Source organism: Lepisosteus platostomus, chromosome 3 (genome assembly GCF_059453375.1).
Source record: "Lepisosteus platostomus isolate fLepPlt1 chromosome 3, fLepPlt1.hap1, whole genome shotgun sequence".
In the NCBI taxonomy this organism is placed as follows: domain Eukaryota; kingdom Metazoa; phylum Chordata; class Actinopteri; order Semionotiformes; family Lepisosteidae; genus Lepisosteus; species Lepisosteus platostomus.
In genome coordinates, this window is record NC_142613.1 from 6,215,842 (window position 1) to 6,239,122 (window position 23,281).

Below are 23,281 nucleotides of genomic sequence, written 5' to 3' on the forward strand. Positions count from 1 at the left end.
TGCGCAGGCTGCAAAGGAACAAGTAAAGGTTTATTCCGTGCTGAAAAGAGAATTAACGTATACTTTTCTGTTGTTTATTAAACTTGGCCAAGAAGACCAATTGAGTTTAAATCCACTTTCAAGAGACACCAGGAGTGTATGGCTGGGGCAGGAAGCTGGTTTCAACCTCTTTTAGAAAGGAGTTTTTATCTATATCTAATAGATGTTGTGAAAGGTTTTCTGATAATTTGTCCTTAATCACCTGAGTTAATGCAGAAAGTTCTCTGAGATCTGTCAGGTCCTCAATGTCGACATGTTTAACATGTCATTTAGAATGAATAAATTGTCTTCACTGTCTCTCAGGTACACTACCCTGTCATACCGGGCACCCGAAATGGTCAACTTGTACAGTGGGAAGGTCATCACTGCTAAAGCAGACATCTGGGTGAGTGTCCAGGCTCCACTGACCCAGATCCAATGGAAGTGACCTCTTTTGCCACAACAATATCCTTCAGTGTGCTGTGAAACTCATTCAATTACTCCATGATCTTTGAAAGGTTCTGGACGAAATACTCAAACAAGCTAACAAGTGCTGTTTGTCAGCTTAGTACTTGGTGTTGTGCTGCATGTTTAGCCCGCTCAGGTACTGTAAGTATGTCAGGCCTCAGTATAGAAAGTGAAATATTTCCTTTGATGTTTGCTGCTGAACTAGGTACGCTTTGCCTTGAGAAAGCATTTAGGAGTGAAGCTGGTTAGTTGACTATAAAAAGTGAGTGAAAGGCATGTTTTTCAGATGTTGTGTTTCTGTGGTTGTAAAACGAAGTCTGTTTTCCCATACTGTGGCTATCGGTGCTTTTAATTAAAATCAGTGCATCACGGAGGGGGAACAAGACTTCTCTTGCTTTGTACTTTGAGCCATTTTAGTCTTTCTGAGCAGCGGGCTGCTGAAAGTAATACATTGGCTTTCCAGCTCCATTAACAAAATCTGCCCAGGAGCCTTCCGCCTGTGAAATAGATTTACGTTCAGTGTTAATTGGGAGTCTATTTCCTGTATGTGCTCTTGTAATTCCTGTGCTTTGTGTGTATGTGCATGTGTTCCAGGCTATGGGCTGCCTGCTCTATAAGCTGTGTTACTTCACTCTGCCCTTTGGAGAGAGCCAGGTGGCCATCTGCGACGGCAGCTTCACCATCCCTGACAACTCGCGCTACTCCCACGACATGCACTGCCTGATCCGTGAGTGCCCGTACTGTCTCTCTCTTCCAGCCTGTCGTTGTCACGTACGCTCTCTCTGACCCATGTCCCAGACAGCTTGTGCTGCACCCTCTCTGATGCATGCTGCCTTAATTGTCAGTGTTGTCATCTGTCTCTTATTGTGTCTCCTGTCCCATACACACTGCAGTACTACCGCCATGTGCACAGCCTGACCAATGAACATCTTTCTCTTTTTCTTGAGTGTTTTTCTCTCATCCTTTCTTTGCTGTAACTGAGGCCCCTGTGGAATTCACAGGTTCAGAGCCTGAAAACTCAATGTCAGTCATCCCTTTCCGGCAACCATTAACCAATAAACTCACCATCCAATGACTAATTCTGTAAGTTTCCCATTACAATGTGTGACAACGCCTTCTTCACGAATTCCCCATACCGCTATGTTTGTCTTTGTGATATTTATCCTTCTCTCCCTGGTTTGTAGGACATGCTCCGTTTCACTGAGGGTATCGCTGTCTGTTCTTCTCTGATGGTTATCTGCCCTCTCAGTTTGTCTGTGTGTAACTTCCCAGACTACTTGATGGCTGAATTTCTGACAGGGCAATATATTTTTTTGCAGTTCTTCTTTTAGTTATAAAGTTCTTATGTGGGGTCCTGATAAAATATTATATTCCCCGTTCCCAGTTTATACTTTTATTTTTAATACACCAACTTGTTCTGGTGGACAGTTTTGTGCCGTCTGTGTTATAACTGAGAAATGCCTGTTTGGCTCTAAAAGTCACGTATTCTCTGACTTGTGAGATCAAGAGCATTGAACACTGTTCCTGTGACAAATACTTGTAGAAGAAATTTAACGTTGTGCTCCAGGGTTTACAGAAGTTACATGCAGTAGAAAAACAGGAAAACTTTAATGTGATGACTATATTCATTACCGTTGCCTTTTAGCTTTTTCTAAATCCTTTCCCGTACTGTTCTTCTACAGGTTACATGCTGGAGCCAGACCCTGACAAGCGCCCTGATATCTACCAGGTGGCCTATTTTGCTTTCAGACTGGCCCGCCGTGACTGTCCTGTCCAGAACGTACAGGTACCCCTGCTTTATCGTCTCTGCCTGGGAAAATACAGTGCCAGACAAACCAACTGCAAAAAGCTTTTTTTGTTAGAAAATATTTGGACTTAAGCCTTCAGAGTCCTGTTCTATATAGTCATATGTTCTTAGTGAAATAATCCAGACGATTTGCATTAAATGTTTGCTGTTAGCATATGTCCTTTCATTTTCTACCGATTTACCAATTTTCTTAAACAGTTGCATAGAGCCCTGTTAAACCAAACGTCACCAAGCTAGTGCCACTTATTCCCATTTTTAAACAATCTGGGTAACCCTCTAATGAAATTTGTCATCATGTCTTTATAATCTCCACATGCCTGTGCTCTGTCTTCTGCCAAAGCAGGAAAAAGGGTGATTAACAGGAGAAATTAGGTACTCATTAAACATTAAACATGCTTTTATATTCAGGGCTTTGGACAAAACCCCAATATTCATAGCTTTACTCAGTGACACATATTTTCTGCAAATTGGTAAGCATCTGTTTCCTTGTAGAGTGAAAGAATATGTGAAGGAATATACATAGGCATGTCACATAGGAAACATAAGAAGATTTGTGAACATAATTAAAAGGTCACATTCAAATAGTTTACCGGATAAAAATAAACAGGAAACAAATTTTAAAAGTTAGTGAACATAAACATTATTAAGATTGTTCCACAGGATGGTTTTTAGTTCACTCTAGTGTTTCACAGTGTGAAATGGTCGAGCGCTCCTCACAATCCGAATTCCCATATTTCGGAAATCCGTCAATTGACCTTTTGCACCTAATTATGAATCCAGTGCCCCTGTGCTGGAATGACAGCAGATTATTGATATGGCTGGTACTGTCACTGTTGGAAATGCACTGCTATACCTGTACATTCATCTGGGAAAAACCGAGGAAGCTGTGCAGCAGCCCTTTTATCCAATAGTCCTCTCTTTCCTATTTTTCCAGAACTCTCCGATTCCAGCTAAACTCCCTGAGCCAATCAGAGCCAGTGAAGCTGCGGCCAAGAAGAGCCAGATCAAAGCCAGGTGAGCTCGAAGGAAGGGATTAGGGCATAAGCACTGGAGGGAGTCTTCTGTATCGGAAGTTGATGGATTGTCATTGGCGCCAAGAGTTCCATCCTGCACAAGTCACATGCTTGTGTGCAGTCAAATGGTTGCGCCTTGCTTTGTCAAGACAAGAATAACTTGATTAAAATGATAACTTTAATCCAACCAGTTTCCTCCTACTTCTTGTCATTTCCTGGGTTGACCAGTTTATTTACTGATCTTTTTTAGTACACTGGCAAGGCAGACTTGACAGTACAGAAGGATGACTTAATTGACTAAGCCTGTTGTCTGTGTTCATCAAGACAGGGTTTTTAACTGCCAGATGATGGCACAGCCTGCCACACTTGTATCCACCTTTTGCTAGCAGAATTTGCACATGTAATTAGGCAGTACACTCTTCTTTTTTAGCCAAGTGCCACAAGACATTAATATTTTTAACAAGCACATTACTTTTTTACTGTTACTGAAAGCAGTATCAGGATTATGTCTGAACACATTTGTATAATCTTGTAACCCATGCTGGAAGCTAAAGATGAACTATTTTCCGCACCACAAAGAAACTGGCTTGCGTGCACATGGTGTGAGCTCTGCTAATTTCAGGAGAGCAGAATAATTAACAGTATCCTGTAAACCATGAAAGGGTGCTTAAATGTATAGGTGTACCAGAGACTGGACACGAACCCCTAAAGAACATGGAGGGCCAGTGTGTCTGCAGGTTCTTATTCCAGTTCAGCTCTTAATGAGCTGAATCATATCATTATTGATTTAATTTGGCCAATTTAACAACTTTTGCCAGTTCTTGAGGTGTAGCTGCATTGATGAGACCTAGTAATCCTGCAGAAACAGAAGTCCTGAGGGAGCAGAACTGGACACCCCTATATAGAATGTATAAGTGCTTTGCAACTGTTGGAAACTGTCCCTCAAATATTTACATCCCACTGATATAAACACAAAAATAGAAAGACTAACAAAGCTTGGACAAATGTGGCTAGGGGTTAGGGTATAATTTGTTAATTGGGTTAAAGCAATTTTACTGGGTTAATCATGAACGCCTGTATCGTACTGCCCATACCCCTCGTGCAGTGTGTGAGTATTTATTCTCGAGCTGCTCCGTGAACACTGTGGATCTAAGCAAAGTGCTGCTTGTCTTTTTAGTAGTTTGTGATGCAGCATAATGTCTTCCCATCTCTCACCGCGTGTCCCTCTCTGCCTAGGCTGACGGACCCCATCCCGACTCTGGAGACCTCCATCGCCCCTCGCCAGCGTCCCAAGGCGGGGCAGCCGCAGCCCAATGCTGGCATCCTGCCCATCCAGCCCGCCCTCACCCCTCGGAAAAGGGCCAACGTGGCAGCGGGAGCAGTGCAGCAGCCAGGTACTGCCGGCACGTCGCCCCACGTGGCTCTTTCCAAGACCACTCTTTCTTTTTCCACTTCTGCATCTGTGGGCTTCACACAGTCAAGGTCTTCGATGTGCGTTTCGCTCAGCACAAGTCGAAATCCAGCTCCCCCGAGCTTTTATCTGCAGCTGGGCCCCCTCGCCGTCTGTGCTACGGGCCCCTGCAGGGCCTTCAAGCCTCCTGGCTAAGGTCTCACACCAATCCACTACTATATCCAGTCTGATTGTCTGGTTAAATGGATGAATGTTAAGAACATAAGAAAGGTTTCAAAAACAAGAGGAGGTAATTCGGCCCATCTAGCCTATTTGGTAGTTAGTTGCGAATTGATCAGAGACTATTCTTTCCAGTCCCGAAACATGAAGCAAATCCATTGTTAGTCCTCAGGCTTGCAGCATATTGAAATTTTATTATACCTATGCATGCTAATCCTTGATTAGGGGGGCCTTGAGTTGTGCACAGCCTCATTTGTAACCGGTACTGGTGTCCCTGTAGCTACTCCACATTCTTTAATCTTAAGAAGCTATTAGGATATCAGCACGGAGGCTGTAAATAAGAAGAGAATGAAAAAGTAATACTGTGATATAGAAATATTGTGGTAGAAGTATTTGCAATTTATAAAAAAAAAAAATCAAAAACTTTTTGAGAAATGCTCTGAAATACTCTTGAATCAAGGATATTAGTAACACAGGGATGACTGATTAAATAAATGTCAGTAGCCCTGTACTCTGCTCTGTTTAATCAGTATTCTAATATGCATGATTTTGGATTAATAGCTATAATAGAGATTATTAAAGTAATGCAATAAGCGGATCATAAATAATTGTATAATTAGTGACTTAATGTGGAGGTTATATTGAAATTTTGATTCCAAAACCAGGTTGTGCAAAACACAGGTCCCTACCTATATATAGAAAATGTAATTCATTCAAGTAAAGATAAGTGTCTGCAGTCCTCCTGGCGCTGGATTTGAGATACCTGATCTTAACACTGCTGCAGTGAGTTTTAGTTTTGGACAAAGTGTATCTCTTACTAAAAATAGATTCCAGCAGTGCATATGGTGTCTTCTTCAGCACAGAAACCACTGATGTGTGTTGGGCTCATGCAGTGCCACTCTGCAGTCAGTGGGAGAAATAGGGAAGGAATACTTAAGTGAGCTCAAATTACTTTGATAGGTGATAGTGATGCCAACAGCGATCTCTTGAGCACTGACATCTCCATGTGTCTGTGTCAAGGCATTTCTGTCTATCAAAGGCTCTAAACTGTGATTTTAATGCAATTTAGATGTGGTGTTTCTGACATAAAGATACTGGGAGAGCATTAGAACTCTGGTTTGAGGATGGTACCCCAAAAATTGAGTTCTGTACAGTAAGTATTTTATGTTCATCGCTTAAACATGGCAGATAGCTAAAAAAAGCAAACATTTTATGCTTTTATGCTTGCTTTTAATAGATGATTCAAGTTATAAATAAATAAAAAAATTGAATATTTTTTATACTTGATCTTGAAAATATATCTCCAATTAAGACGGCATACTTTATCTTAAGCATTTGTGTTTTTTTGTATGCTCTTTGATTTCCATGTATACTCACCTGTTTGCTCATTACTGTTTTAGGCTTATTTCCCGTTTCCTATCTAAACCTATGGGTGTTTGTCCTAATGCATGTAAACAAAGGATGTAACGGAATGAAACTAAGCACAGAAAAGGCCTTGCAATTCTATACAGTTCAGCACAGTGTGGTATAATTTGTATTTTAAGTTTTATTCTTTCTGTTTTCATTTTGTTAACTCCAGTCTTTATCCTGAACAATGTTTTCTGCTAATGGTAATACCAGTCCTGGATTGGGCTCAGTATAAAGAATACACTTTATCCCTTGTATCTGTTTAAACTGCTCTTTCTCTTTCTCTCTCTGTGAATGTAAAATAAAAAGAAATCCTCATTGGTGTATTCCTGATTTATCTTGTCCTGAAAAGAATGGGAAATCAATCAACTGCGAAAAATGACTTGCTGTGCACGCTGCCGTGCATCACTGAAATCTGGTTTGACAGGGAGTTGAATCGCTCTATGCCACTGGGACTGAAATGTGCATTTTTTGGACTGAGCCCAGTGGAGGGCCTGGGGAATTTGGAAATGTGGATCATTGCCAGGCAGGTTCAGCATTGGAGAGTAGGATAAGAGAAAGAAGGAGAAAGGACAAAAGAGCTTTACTCGTATCTCATCCTGCTTTGGTGTGATGTTCCAGTTGTCCAGTAAAAAAAAAAATGCATTGAGCGATCTTGACTTTTAGCCTGCGGCATGGCCCTGCTGTTTGCGATGCTTAATGAACTTCTTGTTAGAATTCAGTCATCTCTGTATAGACCTCTTTTAAAAGAATGGACAAGACAAACAAGGCAAGGCCTTGAGATGTTTTGTGTCAGAATATTAGTTGCTATACAGAATTGTGTATTCTGTAAATTAACAAATTAGATCAACCAGGATTATTTTAGGATTTCTAAATGAGATAGCCATGTGGAGTTCAGTCTGTGTGTTCACTAACTTTCCAACACGTATGGCATTTGCTCATGCAATTTCTGATTTGTGCAAAGTAGTTTTTTATTACTGTTCAAAACTTTACAGTTTCAGCTTCCCAGCTGTGCTACCTCTATGTGAACAAAGGATTCCGGGAGCTGAGAGGAGGGAACTCATATAGTTCCTATCACTGGCAATGATAAAATGATCTAAAATTCCATGTATTCAGGGTAAACCAGCTTGTATTCCTTTTGCAATATTTTTGCAGCCAGTTCCTTTAGAGTTTACTTTTGTGGGTGACCATTTCAACATTTTCATCCTTTCGAAACAACTGATTATTGCGTAGTTGAACATGCCTTACTGTTGTGAACATAGTGAAAACCTACACCTACATTCCTACTCATTGTTTTACAGTTGTGACCCTGGGGGCAGCCCAGCCAGCCGCGATCATCCAATCCCAGAAAGCTCAAGCTTCCCAGCCTATTTCTGCACAGCAGCAAGCTCCACCCTCCCAGCCACAGACCACACCTGCTCAAGTGCAGGCCACTCCCCCTCAGGCTCCTCCCCCGCCCCACCCCCAGGCCACACCTCAGCATCAGCAGCTCTTTCTGAAGCAGCAACAGGCTGCCTTCTTCAGCCCTCAGCAGCAGCAGCAGCAACAGCAGCAAGCACTCCAGGCTCAGCAGGTGGGATGTTACAGTGGTCTCTTGCACAGGAAATCCCAAATTCTTTTCATTATGAGACCTTTCTTCCAAGTTGAGACATACAGGAGTGATTCTCCATAATTTAATCTGATATATTAGCGGGTGGCCCATTAATTAGTAGGCCAATGAAGTGGCAGCTCCCACTTTTTTCTTCCTTCAGTATTATGTCGTTTTTTTCTCATTACTCTTGGATCTGTTTTATTGCTGCAATGTGTCTGTACTGTGGCTCTATATACTCTGTTGTCTTGATTGTTCACTGAGATCTGTGGGTGCTGTCTGGAATTCAGCTGACTGACCGTCTCTGCTGAAATGACCACAGAGAAAACAAAAACCCAAAGAATGAGCTCCATAGACTACGGGTCCGAGTTGAATTATAAGTTAAAGCGCAGCACAAATCCATTTAAAGAACCTCTCCCCTGTTTCAATCCAAATCATTTCTATAATAGTATCTGCTTTGCCATTTCCCAGCGTTGCAGGTCTGCTTACTCCTCTCTGTCTTTAATTGGCAGTACCAGGCCATGCAACAGGCAGCGCAGCAGCAACTGATACAGCAGCAGATGATGCAGAATTTCTACCTACAGCAGCAGCAGCCTCAGCCCCAGCAGGCATCGCAGCAGAGGCAGCCAGTGCAGATCCTGGCCCCACAAGCGGCCGTGCAGCCGAAAGCCAAGCTGAAACAGCAGCAGCCCGTTACTCCAGGGGTGCCCCAACAGCAGCTGGCTGCGCCTACCCCCCAGAAACCGCTGCAGGCTCCCACCCAGCCACAGCAGCCGGCCGCCGCCCAGCAGCCCCCGACTGCCCCACCACAAAAGCAGCCCTCGCCCCCGCAGCCTGCTGCCCAGCCTGAGCCGACGGTAATACAGTCACTTCTCGCTGGTGGACGTGCACCAGTTTACCTTTGCAAGCAGTCCAATGGGGGAAAAGCAGGGAGTTAGGAGGTGGTTTATTGTGTTGTACCATTTTGCTGCAAACCATTTGCTACAGATTTCCTGACTGCCAGTCTTAAACTAGGCAAAGACATGGTTTTACTATGGCGATCACCAGTGGTTGCAAGCTGGGATATTCTTGATCAGTAACGCGTTCGGTCACCACGTGATTTCACTGTCTCCTCTTCCTTGTCTTGGATTTGTCTGCCTGCTGCGTTTTCTGCCTTCCTTCTTGACCCTCTATATTTGTCCTTACTGTGTGTGTTCACCCAGCCTCCCCAGTGTTTTTGTGTGTTGGGACAGCAGAATCTTTAGCCCCCCTACCTAAATGAAAGCACTGGAATGTTGTGATCTGCAGTGCCTGTCCGACCTTTTTGGTAGCTTGTCAAACTGTAGCAGTTTATTCACCGTCTCTTCCTCCTGCCAGCCTATTCCTCCAGCCCGGGCATCTGGAATGCATAAGGTTGGCTCTCTCACGCCCCCCTCCTCCCCGAAGGCAGCGCGGGGGGGGCACCGGAGGATCCTGAGTGATGTGACCCACAGCGCAGTGTTCGGGGTGCCCATCAGCAAATCCACCCAGCTGCTGCAGGCTGCTGCAGCCGAAGCCTGCCTCAACAAGTCAAAGTGAGCACGACAGACCTAGGGGCTTATCTGGATTGCTCATTGGAGTGTAGAGTGGTGTGCGGAAGCTATTCCTGAGTTTCCTGTCAGGCACTTAAAACTTGCGTCCCCCCCCCCGCCCTTTCAGTCCAAAATTTTTGCATTCATAATAGGCAGCATGGGTCAGTCTGAACCGAGTGTGAAACTACTCCTGAGCACCTTTTGGTTTCAGATATGCTACAAACTGTTGCATGTCTGTGATGAACTGATGAAGTGTCCGAATTTGAACTAGTGATGAAAATGTGAAACCCCAGAATTCCTTTCATTTAGTAGCCTTGTTATATAATTTAAGGTTTCCATGTCATCTGATAAGGCCAGGTTTAGTTTATTTTTGGGTACCATGCAACATGACATCTACTCATGAAAATGCAAGAGAGGACACTCTTCTACAGCAGTAAAAAGGCAATAGCAGCAACGCAGAGCAGTGCAACAGTCTGCTGGTGTGAAGCAGAGGGTTCCGTTGTGGGATCTGGAACTGCAGCAAGTTCAGTGAAGGCTGGATTTTGCATGGTAAAAGCTGGTGCCTCCTGACACACTTTAGTGGCCTTTGGTGTGTGCTGTTATGCCCACTCTATTGCTTTCCTAACCTGTCTATCTGCTCCCCAGATCTGCAACCACCACCCCCTCGGGGTCTCCGCGCTCCTCCCAGCAAAGTGTTTACCAGCCCGCCGAGCCCCCCGCCGCCCCAGCCCTGCGCAGCCCCACTGAGGTGTCCACCTGGAACCCCTTCGGCAACGACAACTTCTCCAAGCTGACCGCCGAGGAGCTGCTGAACAAGGACTTTGCCAAACTCGCTGATGGTAAGACATCACTCTGCTGGGCAGGAGCTTTCTGCCATGTGACCCTATGATATATAAATAGAGTGTATATGCTATACTACTTACCTCAGTATGTGTGCAGTATATTAATAATACATTAATGTATTATAAACATAGTCATCTGGTAGTATACATTATTTACAGAGAGGCATTTTGCCCACATTGATAAGTTGAAAACTTTTAAAAGAATCAAGCAAAGTATTCATAGTGGATCTGAGTTCACTAGAGTTTTTTGGAATTCTATGAAGTTTCTCTTTAGTTGAATCATTTGTTTGAACCGATTTGGTACGATTATAATATTATTTGATATTAAGTTGAGTGCACGTATTTCAGATTTTTTTAGAAAGAAAAAGTAGCATCTCCTAATAGAATTAGGGCAGCAGTTTTAGGTTTGTAGAACACTCAAGATATGTCTTTAGTTTAGTCATTCTGATGTGAAGACAAAGAATATATATCAATTTAAAAATGAATATTTTGTTAAACTATTACTAAAATGTTGATTTTCAAAAAAGGGTTTGTTTGAAGAATTCTTACTAAGGATTATGGGTCAGATTTTCTAATCAATGTATCGGTCTCATAGTTTGTTGATTTCCTGTATAAAGGGAATTAAAAGTCAGTAATATTTTCAGCACTTGGCACAACAATCCAGTTTGTAAAAGAAGGTGAGGTAGCTGATCCTATTATTCCAGGATTAATGAATTTAAGAGAACCCCTTTGTCACAAAGTTACATTGTAAGTGAATCTTTTTCTCTTTTTATAAAACCTTTTTTCTCTGGAGTGTGAAGTCATTCCTTCTCAGTTCAGTTGAAAACCACTGGTCAAGGAACAATGTATGAAAATGTGGAAGAATCAGCAGCACACCTCAGCTTTCACCTTGAGTTGACAATATAAGGTGAGACACCCTGGAATGACCTAGTTGCCTGTGTCATTGCTCGTCCTCTCTCCCCCTCTGGGCTGACAGGGAAGCCAGCAGAGAGAGTCAGCACTTCCACGGAGAACCTCATCCCTGGACTGCAGCCTGCTCCCACGCCCCCTGCCACTGCCTTCCCTGTTAAGCCGTTTCCTGCCGGCACAGGTAAGACATTCTGTCACTGTCTGTGTGCCTGTCTGCCTCTGTCCTTCCATGCTGCTCCTCACCCTGCCTCCCACAGAACAAGCACTCCGGACCAGACACAGGTAAGACCTCTCTGTATGCCCTTGCCCTCCATGTTGTCTACAACCCTTTAATAGGCACTTATCTATCTGTTTATATCCTCTTACTCCTCCCTGTATGTTCTTCCTTCTCAAAGTGTCTTGTCTTATGTAAGGTGCATCTGTTCAGTCATTGAGCTAGGAACAGTTCTCAGTGGCAGCTGTCGATGTACTGTGAAAAAATCTGTCTGTGGTGGGACACCTCAGTGTTTGGAGTTCTCCTCTTCATGATCGACGGAGGCATAGTGCGCAGTGTACTGAAGGGGAAATACTCTGGCACAAGGGCAGGAACAGCTTCCTCCCTTGAGGTTCTTATTGACACGAGAGGCTGTATACTTTCCACAAAGGAAGGTTTCAAACTGCACACTTTCAGTCCACCTCTGTAACTTGCACTGCTCTTCCTTCAATTAAAAAGTGGGTGCATTTCAATTATTTACAGCATGGTTGGTTTAACTTTCTAATATCTCACTGACTTTCCTCTCCTCTATGGGTTGCTTTGCAGTTCATGCAGATTTCTGTCCCTTTCTTCTGCATTTTTAACCAGGCATCCGGCTGCAGCCCTGTTCAAGCACTCTCATAAGAAACACTGCATTGTCACCCAAACACAAACTACAATAACAACTCTTTAAACTTAACTAGCGCTTTTCGCCCCAAAGGATCCCAACAAAGAGAAGAGATCCCACTTAATCCATCTCTGAGTGGCAGATTCAGGCACTGGTCAGCCCCAGTACACATCAGATGAGGAGGGGGAATAAGACGTTGCTTTACGAGTTGAGTTAGGAGGGACCTTTCAGAAGACCAGACTGTACAAGCTCAGAGCGCAACTTCGCGAGGAGACCAGGGTGAACTCTCTAACTAAAAGTGCCCTGGGATTTTTAATGACCATGTAGTCAGGATGTCATTTTAACATCTCATCCAAAAGACAGCAGATCCTGCTGAACACTGCCATATTCTCTGGCTTCTGTTCACTCTGAGCACCTTCTTATTGTCTCAGTAGCTGCAGAGGCTTGTTTTGTATAATACAGCAACCATTTTCTGTTAGAAATAATTTTCAGACAGAAGACAGAAGGCTCCTTTCTTGAAAAATTCCTTTTGTGCAAGTCCTTATTTTAACCTTTTTTAATTTATTTTAAGGAATTACCGGATTTTCAGTCTTGATGAACCATAGAATTGCTGTTTTGGGAGCTCAGTTTTTTGTTTTATTAATTTGCTATTTACAAAATTAAGCAGTTGCCACAGAAACAACGAAGATCTGGCCAGCCTTTGTCTCCCTTACATGTGGGATATGCACATTATCTAATAAAGAGAATGGATGGATTACTACTGTTAATTTAAAATTTTGGCAATAGAATCAGGCCATCCACCAATCAGCCCCTTTTGCTTGAAAGTAGAAATTTGATTTCAGTGTTTCTTGATTTGAAAGGTTTTGAGATGACTAATGATACATACAGTTGTCAACAAAAGTGGTGATAATGCATCTTATGGGGAACCAGAGCTTTATTGTGAAGATTCAGCCACTTCTGGCTTTATACCTTTTGTCAGTGTTGACAATGTAAGATGGGTTACATCAGTTACCCACATTAGTAAAGTGGGATCTAATATTATTAATATGTTGCTTGGTAGACTTGTGTGATGAATTCTTTCTATTGTGTGTCTTTCTGCACTGCTTTTTTAAAATGCTAGGTGCATTATTATAGCTGGCTTCACCTTTCCGTCCTCTCTCTCTTTCCTTCTTTCTCTGTCTCTTTGTGTGTATCGTGCTTAGCAGAAAGGCCTGCTGATATTCTCAGCCTGGACTCTGGTGGTGGACTGTTAAGCGTACCGGATCCCTTCATCCCCCTGCCCCTATCAGATACCCCAGGTAACAACCCCTCCCCCTCAATACACACTCGGGGCTGTGCCACTGAGAACACCAGAGCATCCAGACCTACAGGTGTAACTGATTGTGATCCTGTCTTGCTGGCCACTTCATCAGTACAAGTTTGTACTTTAAAGAGCGCATTGCAAATTGCATTCTATTCTAGCCATGATTTCATAATCGTTTCTAAAATCTCAGTCTCTTAATACCTGGAAACAATCAAGTAAAGCACTGATTTAAAAGGATTTAGCGGGATTGAAAATCATTTAACTATATTCCCCTCCAGGACCAACATTTGCCATCTGTGTTTTCTGTGATTTTGTCTGATGTCTGGCTGTGTTATTAGAATTTCTGAGTCCAGTTTGACTGATTAATATTACCTGTCTCTACATTACTGACATTCCTGTTTTATTTGGGTGGTGTTTCTTTGAAAGGGTTCATTCATTAGCCTGACTGGCCACGTTTTGTAGGAATATACTCTGGTACTGGTCTCTTTACTACGCTGGTGACTTTGAATTCTGTGTTTGAGCATAGCCTGGTGCAAGGCTCATTGCTCATTGGCATACCCTGTGCTCTTATGAAAGTGATAATGAAAAGGTTTTTCTGTATGGTTTCAAAGGGTGATTGAAATGCATGAACCCCCAAACACATATGAGGCACATTGTAGATGTTTATGAGGTCAGGGCCAGGCTAAGCAATTGTGAAGTGCTTTTTTTCTGGTGGTAATGTAGAACTTTCTTTAGGGTGCAGCTTTGGCAAAGTCTCTTTATTTTCCTAATGTACCTCCAGTCATAGAAAGCAGTCTGGATCCTCCTGTGGAATAGATAATGGATAAGTATGGTGTGTGCAAGCTCCTTCTGTCCTTGAAACAAATACTTGTGGTAAAGGCATCTGTTAAAATTTTTATCTGTAGAGGATACAGATTGAAGCTATGAACTTTTCTAAAGCATACAGATAATTCTAAAAATTTTAAAATTCTAAAGTATACGAATAGTTGAGGTCAGATAAACCTACATGTCCCTTTTAAGGTCAAACCCAAGTAAATATACGATTTGTAAAAATTGCAGAAATGTGCACTTGGTGCAGGTTAGAATTAAGTGGGAGAATTGTACAGACAAGCTGTGAGCTGAAGATATTACAGTCTTAACATCCTAGTTCCCTGTGCACCCAGAGCTGTGGTTTATAGGTGTTGTAAATCTCATTGACTTTCACCTTGTAGTCCTATTATTCAGTGCTATTGAGCAGTTCTGTGTCTTGACTTTCCTTAGCAGTATGAAAAGGCTGTAGGTAGCAGGCTTCAACTGTAAATGGTGGTTTCAGAGGCAAAGTATCCAATAAACACAGTTGGTACTCAGGTGTGGGGGTGCAGCCATGTTTGAGTGAAACAAAAATAAAAAGACGCTTAGATCATCAGCTTTTTTCAAAAGGGAAAGAGTAGGCTGTGGCTCAGTTACAGTCTAGCTTCCCACATTGAAATTTGAATGGTTTCTAGCTACTGTACATCTGAAGAGTCTTATGTAGTTTTTTTTTCTTGATTTTGTTAAAGACAGTGTTGATGTAGCTTATTGTTCTGTCAGGCTGTCCAGGAATTGGAGATTTTAGCAGACAATTCAATATAACAAAGTAACGTTCTGTACTGCTTCATGTACACTCTATCGGAGTTCAGAAGCCTTGTGTGTGGTAATTCCATGCAGTAGGGGGCAGCACTGATGGCTGAAGGTATTCCCTGTTACAGCTCTCAGCAGTGATCTCTGACCTCTTTCCCCAGTGAAAGGGGCTGGGGGAAATCTGTGCTGCGCCCTGTTTTGAGAGCCCCACCCTCTTGTCCCAGTACCCCAATCAGCTCTGAGGATTGTAAGTATAGGAGAAGTTGTTTGGGGATCACATGCACTGATTGACGTTTGAATTTGGTGACACTAATGCTGTGTCATTAATATTATTCACATGGGTGAGACGTCTGCCTTATTACATCTGCTTTTACCAGACATTTCATTTTGTTTGCAGTTTGTATTTTTGTTTTCTTCCTTTGTTGCTGTCGTTTTCTTCCTGGACTCTCATCTGCCAGGCTTAGAAACTGGCAACCACATCGATTCCACAAGGCAAGATAATAATAAGTGAGGTGGGGAGAAATATCAGTATTTCACAGGCATTTGTGCACAGTGCTACAGCAGTGCTCTTCAGAGCATTGTGCACTACTAGCATATAATCCTCCCATCTCACTTCCATGTGATCAGTCCTTGAGGACTCTTTCTTGAGCAATGTTTTGTTTGAACAGCAAATTTCCAGCAACCTGGCAATAGCAGCCTCAGCAGAAGCAGCAGAGGGGAGTGACATCAGGAAATGAATTAAGTAGAAAGCAAAATAACAGGGTAAAAGCAGATGGGGAGAGTTCTTTCTTGAAATGCAGCTGAACAGTAAAAACCTCAAGCATGCCTACCTGTTTATATGTACCATGCCTGGCCTGTCAATGACAGATTTATGATGTGCCAATGTTTGGAAAAACTAATCTCCAGTGTACTGGTCACATTTTTGCATGTGTAGGACTGACTGGGATCAATCCTGGAGCTCACTAACTTTTGTCTCATGTTAGTCTACCGTAGACTTGTGTAATCAGCATGGTGCCAAGAAGAACTCTTAGAGTCAGCGGTGATCATTGAGGACACGTGTTAACTAATTCCCTTTGAACATTTTGCCCATTTGGAATGAGTTTTCCCTTGTGTGTTTTGTTGATCGTGGATATGTGCATGTTTATAGGAAGTTTAAACAGAGGGCAGTCTGAAAAGTTAACCACGTGGTTATTTCAACTGAAACAAGCAGCATCTGGAAGTGCTATGTACAGAGTGACTCAGTACTCCCTTTGCATGATAGTTTGACAGCAATAGACAGCTAACAGGGAGAATTGACTTTCATTTTTAGTTGGACTGACTAATGTCACTGCAGTTTATGGTGTTATTTTTTAATATAAATAGACCACATTATCACATTTAGTTTTAATTATATGAACAAGCTAGGTGGTTCAGTGGTTAAGATAAGGGTTTTGTTAGTAGACAGATGCTGCTTTAGGTGATTCTGGGTGGCTGAATCATGAGTCGCCCTCGGGTAATGACACCGTTCCTTGTACTCCAGCCTTTGAATGAAACATAAAGCTGCAGTCCTGCTTGTAGCAGCTGTACAGTGACAATTGTGGATGCATTGTTCACCAGCTAGTTCCTGTATATTCCAACTTGGATGAAAGCATTGCCTAAATAAATCATAATTAAATAATCCAAAATAAAGCCTAAATAATTACCTAGATAATTCAGGTGCTGTTGCCCCTAATTCAGCGTCAGCCCATGTTAGAAACAGCTGCTTTGTTCCATAATAGAATCATCTACTGAACAAGACAAAAAATTAGGTTTCTTCACACTCAACTGGCCTTAGAAAAGTATTACCTAGTGTAGCCATTCAGAACTGTGATCATAGCAGATTGGCATTACCTCATCATATGAAACAACTCTTCTGGTTTAGCAGGTAGAATCCAAGCTGCTTTTGTCCTTGAAGTCAGTCTCTCTATCCAAATTAGGTCAGACTTTGAAATTAACATAGGTCTCTTGAAACATCCAGTCATGTCAGCACTGCAATCCTGACTGCTATGAATAGGCATGGCGTTACTGAACTTTGCGTTTTTCTTGTTACAGAATTCACTCCTGCAGTTCTGGATTATATCCAGCAGGGGCAGCTGCTGTACGTATGGACGTACCTGTGAATTACTTCCACCTGCTGGATTTAATTTTTACAACTGCTAGCAAAAATAACATAACAGTATTGCCTTTTTGCAATCAGATTGTACAATAAAATTAACAGATTTAACCTCAGAGCTGGCTGTTCTCATACCATTCTAGACAAAAATATTAATTTCTCTGCACTTTTAGTTTTGAGCATATTCCTGGTTATAAGTTTGTTTTACTTGCTGTTTACCCTGTTGGAAATTAGAAATATATACTATAATATGCAAAGGAGTTAATACTGCTAACAGGAGGCCTATAGTTGACAAGTTTTACAAGCTTTAGACACGTGTCTAGTGTGAACATATTAATTCCTTAATAAATTCATATACAGATGTGCAGCAAAAAATGCTATTAAATATTATTTTTTTAATTTATCATGATTTGTACTTGAGCCTGCAGCTTGTAAAACCTGAAATGGGTTATAATATTTTTGACATTTGATTTATAAAAAGAATTACATGTATTAGATCTGGACCTGATGTGCAGGTGTATGTAGGCATAGCAGGTACGTGATCAATGTGTTGTCTATGGCCATAGTTGGCTGTGTTTCACCAACACCTAATATTAGATGGCGTGTGGCTTAGCAGAAAAAGGGAAGACGTCAACATTTTCAAAAAGTCTATTGTTTTGATTAAATGGAAAAAAAATGTGAACATGATGCACACCTCATATTTTTTAGATATTCCCAACCTGAGTTCAGGTTTCTGAAAGAACACCACATTAAGTTCACAGGATTTAATATGAACCTGCGATGTTCTATAGAATGTGCCTGGAAGAAAAGATACAGAATGAAGACCAGGCTGTACGTTCCCATTAGAGTTCGAAGTCTGCGGCTTTCAAAGCAAGGCCACCTGAATCTCCATGAGCCTGTCTGAGTGGAGTGAACAGGGCAAGATGGATAAGGAATGGGGACTAGATTATTCTCCTGTTCCCTGAATATACAATTCCACCATTCTGCTACAAGCTTATCCTGATAACTCCGCTTCTTTTTTTTTTCTTGCTGGCTTCGCTCTGTATATATGATTATTATTCTTTCTGCAACCTCCATCTTGGTCTCCGTTTCTAACGCTTCACTTTGTTCTCTTTTCCTTAATCCCTCCTATCCTTGTTCTGCTTCCTCACTCTTTCTCCCCTCCCTTCTGTAATTCTGTTGCTCTCAACCCTCCTTCCTCTGTTTATCTGTGTTCATTTCTCCCTTCACTCTTCTCCCCGAATTCTCCTAATCTCTCCTGCCCTCCTCCGTGTCTCTCCTGTTCCTTCTTCCTCCTCTCCGACCTCCCTGTGCACCTTTCCCTCTGTCTCCTCTCTCCACGCGTTGAAACTCTGTCTATCTGGGTGACTCACAGAGAAGCTGATCGAGGGGCTGAAGTCCCCCGAGACCTCTCTGCTGCTTCCTGACCTTTTACCCCTGGCCGACCCCTTCGGCAGCTCAGCAGAGAGCTCCAACAACGGTAACTGCTCTGTCGCCTGCCTTGCTGGCCACCTGTCTGTCCGAATCCCATTGGCTGCTGGTGCTCCATGTTGCTGTGGGAGACATTGGCGTGGCTCAGCCTGCTTCTTTGTGGTGTCTGTGTGCAGTTTAAAACTCAAGCTGCCGGGTGATGCACATGTTGCTAATGTGGTGCAATGTGATAACCGTGTTTGCATTATCAATCTGGTGGAGTACTAACTGCATGGAAACATGAACCCTGAAAATCTGTCGTCGAATGCCTACACCCTACCCCCGCATCACTGCGAGCCCAAGAACTTCCTCTCTCCGGTTCCAATGCTTCGTCTCTGCTGCTTCTAACGTGGTTAAGCCATCTGTCTCTCACACGTCTTCTTTCTCACACAGGTAAGGTGGAGGTGTGTGTGGATTCGCTGATCCCAGGACTGGAGCCCCCCCAGCCTCAGCGGCTCCCATCCCAGAACGAGTCGATCTCCAGCTTACCAGGTCAGCTGACGCTCTGTGTAGAGTGTTAGGGGTGCTCACACGTCCTGGCTGTGGACTGGTTCATACTTTGAAGACCTGACATACAGATCATGTCTTAATCCAGGTTTTACTTATCACACATGCTGCGGGTGCTCCCAATATGACTTCATCATACGACTTCTCATACAGTCGGCTAGCTCAGCTGACACTCACGAGGAGAAAAACACATCCTATCCAATCCTGTTTTCCAAGGCTGATCTTAAGAGATCCTTAACATGAAAACGTGAACCTACCTTGGTAATTCCTTTTGATTTGTTTCTCAAGCTCTTCATTTGCTGTTCTGACAGCTTTTTATGAGACAAGCTTCGACTAGTTTGCCACAAGCTTTTTTTTTAATGGTGAGCTTTGCACAGACATACTCGGCCGATCTGGTGAAAGCTATCCCACACTGGTAGCAAAACTACTGTTAATAATTTACAAGATGAGTGAAAGCATAACCTGCTTTCCTGCACAAACCTGGTACACTTTGGTTATTTAACCAAACGTAAGCTTGAATTCTTGTAAAAAGAAATGGCAGGGTAATCAGTATTTAATCAGTATGTTTTTCTCCTGTCTGTGTAATTGAGTGAAATTGCAAATCAAGGGCCCCAGCTATGTCATGGTAGAGTGCTGTGTGTATTTTAGGCTGTACTGGATGGGGATGTGTTTGTATGTGTGCTTCCATATGACCTGTCCTGTAAAAGTGGACTGATATACAGTAGGCAGGTGGTTTCCTTACAGGTCTTCCTTCCACAGGCAGATCTGTACGTCCTCACAGGGAGTTACAATAAAGCAGTCAATGAGAATCACTAATATATCATGGTAAACAGGGCTGTTGCACTGTGCGGGAGGTCGACTTTCGGGATGAGGATTTCGTCAGATGCGCCTGTGTTCTTTTAGACTGTGTGTTTCTTGGCAAGTTGTCAAGGGAATCCGAGCATTTGAAATTCTAAAAGAGGATTATAATAGAATTTTGTTTCTTAAATTTCAGTTACTAGATATCTGCAGGGATTTGTGACTTTGAAGACTTTTTCAGTGCCCTTTGAGCTGAGGAAACTTTCTTTTTCTGGAATAGATTTCCTTTCTCTGATGCAGAGTCCACACAGAGAAGGGAATCAATATGGTCAGCATTCTGTACTTATTGTACTTTAAACAGCACCATGGATTTTAGCTGTCCACTTAATCCTCCTGGCTTCATTTTGTGTTTTAAGTTGATTTAATGAGTTTGTGTTGGCAGATTGTCTTCCGGAAACATTTTACAGCTACCCCTGTTACTGTTTATTCAATAAAGGCATTTTGCTTCAGGAACGAGTTAGAATAGAATTGCAGGCTCATTCCCCATTTCAACTGCATCAGATGCAAAGAAAGCTAAACAAGATCATTTAAAAAGTCCTGTGCAGTGTGGTATGTTGTTTGCAAGACATAAGTTTGCTAAGGTGATTAGTAATGTAAGCTCTGGTCAAATAAACGCAGCCTTCGATCAAATGCAGGTGTCAAAATGTCAGTTACACCTTTCATATTTATGTATTTGTGTACTGAAATAATTCAGGGTTGGGAGTGAACTCCCACATGATAAAATGTAGCACTGTGACACTGCTTGGCCCTCAGTCCTGCGTCCTGCTGATACCACCTGGACGAATGAGGCATTGTCTGGCTTTGGGCTCAGCTCTGAAGGGGAGGATATTTGCTGATTCCCTCTGAGTTTCGGTTCAAAACCCCGTTTTCAACAGCTTAAGTGTAGTGGTGGAGCAAAATCTTACCAAACCTTTCAAACTAAATGGCTGAAACTTTTGTGAATTTTAATATGAGCTACTTGTATTTAATTTAACAGTGTATACTACAACTCTTCTCTCTGTACTCAGTTTTTCCTTTATTACCTTATTACTTTATCTATGCAAACCTTTATTAGGAATACTGTTGTCGAATGCTATTGTTTTTACTTTTAGAAATTTTGGTTTCTTACATTCCTGGTTGTTTTGTCTTAGGGGTCTTAGTTAAATTAAAAAACTGTGGGTGTTGGGAAGACTATTCCACAACAGTTCCTTTGAAATGGACAAACTCCGATTTCAAAGATTTTCGCTGGCGGTTAAAAGACTTTGAAGATCATTTGACAATGTTCAAAATCCTACATGGTTTGAATGCGCGAAGCCTGGGGCACTTTTGGTGCGGTACTCGGTGATGTTGTGATAAAAAAGGCTGGAATGGATAATCTGGGGAGCTGGATTTGTTTTCGGGGGCCCATGGGAGGGACGGCCCTGTGCTGTAGCTTGTTAGGCCTCACGACGGAAAAAGGAGGGCTGCATGGAAGGGTACTAACTCTAACAGGCTTCTTCTTCTGCTTGAGCTAACATCTTGTTTTACTTTTCTTTTGTCCATCTCTGATCCTGCCTTAATAACCCCCCCTACCCCACCCCACCCCCTCCCCCAGACTCTCTGACTGGGGAGGACTCGCTGCTGGGCTGCTCTCTCCTGCCTCACCCTGCTCCTTCCTCCTCCTCCTCCTCCTCCTCGGGCGCTGGACCCTCCGCCTCCTCGCCTTCCTCCTCCTCTGCCTGTGCCGCCGCCCCTGCCGGTTCTGCTGCCTGTCTGGATGAGTTTGCCCCAGTTTCTCTCGCCTCCGCCCATCTGCAGTCGGGTAAGACTCACACGGAACCCCGCAGGGGGGGAAATAGATCTGCAGCCACGCATCGTGAACTTTAAGAAGTAAAGTCGTTTCCACAGTGGGGACGTCTCTGCATTGTCCATCCAGAGTTACCTTTGTGTACATACCTTTTAGCATGTTCTCTTTTTTCCACTTGGCCAATAGTAATTCAAGCAAAAGCTGAAAGAAAGCTTTTAAAATAATTACAGTATCATTATTAGCAATTGCCTTACTATTGCTTCACTATTGTAAGAACTCCTCTTTGTTTTGTTACACAAATCAGTTCTGTAGCCGTTTGCTTGCTAGCAATAACCGCTGGAAATGACCCTGTGTAAATCTGTCCACAATAAAAGTTTTACCTCTTTTTTATGTGGCCCAAACAACTGGTTTATTAGACACCACTTGAAAAGAGAAAAGGATATTCAGTCCAAGCACAAAAACCACTATATACTTACAGTAGACTCCCCATCATGAATATAAAATGGGTTCGCATTTTTTGCTTCAGTTGAGGATTGTAAAACTTAGGGCGAGTGATGCCTATGGTTAAAGCACTTACGTTTTTAGGCTAGAGTGTGGACTGTATACAGTAATGCATACTGCTCATCAGGGATCTGAAACTAAATTTGAAGAGGAATAATCCCCAACACCTGACATTCAGTCCAATGACTCAGCATTAGTTAGAACTTGAATGATATGCTAGCAGGGTAACGGCCTCCCTGCACAGCAGTATCATGGAGTGCTTCTCTTATACAGGGCAATCGCTCATAGTCTGACTGCCTGTGCTTCTCAGTGTGGCTGCTCTGCACTGGCAGTGCTGCCTCCTTGGCCCTGTCCCCAACACTAACACCTCCCCTCCTCCACCTCTCTGTCCCTCCTCCTGCTACAGACTCCACTTACCTCATCTCGGGCTTTGATCTGCCCGAGAACTCGGAGAAAGGCACTGAGGACGAGTTCGACCCCATCCCCGTGCTCATCTCCAAAAACTCCTCCCAAGGTAAGGCTCGGATTCCCACTACCTCCCTGCCCCGGAAGGGAGGGGATCCGGCCCCAGCCCCCTCCATGCACACACGATTTCCAGCAGGGGAAATTCCTCTTTGAGAAAATGTACTTCCACACCGCCCATAGAGAGCGAGTGGGTTAAACACCCCCATTGTGTGCCCTCTACAGGCTAGCTGTCTAGTCAGGGGCCTAAATCTGTTTAATCAGTATGCTGTCAGACTAATTGGCGGCGCGTATTCTCTAGTCTATCCCAGATCAAGCAACAGGCAGGTGCTTGGCCAGTTGTTTGTCATGCCCTCCATGCTCCTAACCAAAGACAGTGATCACTGTGGGCAAGATTCACACCTGTCTTGAAAGGCACACCCTGCTTTGGAGTTCAGAAGAGCTCTTTTTATTCATACCAGTTTGTAATTAAAAACATTCCACTTTCCACATATTCCACATGTTCATTTTTAGAGGTTTTCCAACTGCATAAGGCTCTTAGTTTATTTTTTGAGATCATGTCCTGTAGACATTCTGCTTACAAGATGAATAGA

At 42.9% G+C, this 23,281-nt stretch overlaps 1 protein-coding gene and 1 long non-coding RNA gene across 12 annotated transcripts in view; one reads left to right on the forward strand and one right to left on the reverse strand.

Annotated features, from left to right (window-relative positions):
* The window catches only part of aak1b (AP2 associated kinase 1b), a 63,124-nt gene that overhangs the window by 21,510 nt on the left and 18,333 nt on the right, over positions 1-23,281 (forward strand). For 2 of the 11 annotated variants that reach the window (XM_088624098.1, XM_088624108.1), the window contains exons 6-20: positions 343-424; positions 1,081-1,213; positions 2,169-2,272; positions 3,228-3,307; positions 4,543-4,700; positions 7,645-7,916; positions 8,444-8,788; positions 9,288-9,484; positions 10,127-10,320; positions 11,300-11,413; positions 13,295-13,390; positions 18,501-18,605; positions 18,989-19,092; positions 21,536-21,740; positions 22,633-22,740. In XM_088624098.1, coding sequence (XP_088480224.1) covers positions 343-424; positions 1,081-1,213; positions 2,169-2,272; positions 3,228-3,307; positions 4,543-4,700; positions 7,645-7,916; positions 8,444-8,788; positions 9,288-9,484; positions 10,127-10,320; positions 11,300-11,413; positions 13,295-13,390; positions 18,501-18,605; positions 18,989-19,092; positions 21,536-21,740; positions 22,633-22,740 — 2,297 coding nt within the window. Of the gene's footprint in view, positions 1-342; positions 425-1,080; positions 1,214-2,168; positions 2,273-3,227; positions 3,308-4,542; positions 4,701-7,644; positions 7,917-8,443; positions 8,789-9,287; positions 9,485-10,126; positions 10,321-11,299; positions 11,414-13,294; positions 13,391-18,500; positions 18,606-18,988; positions 19,093-21,533; positions 21,741-22,632; positions 22,741-23,281 lie in introns of all 11 variants that reach the window. The other 9 variants (XM_088624099.1, XM_088624109.1, XM_088624100.1 and 6 more) reach the window with 8 other exon arrangements.
* Positions 14,057-16,759, reverse strand: LOC148674188 (uncharacterized). Its single transcript, XR_015935271.1, has 2 exons — positions 16,677-16,759; positions 14,057-14,200 (listed from the first exon to the last, which is right to left on the reverse strand). It is a non-coding gene; the product is annotated as an uncharacterized LOC148674188 (long non-coding RNA).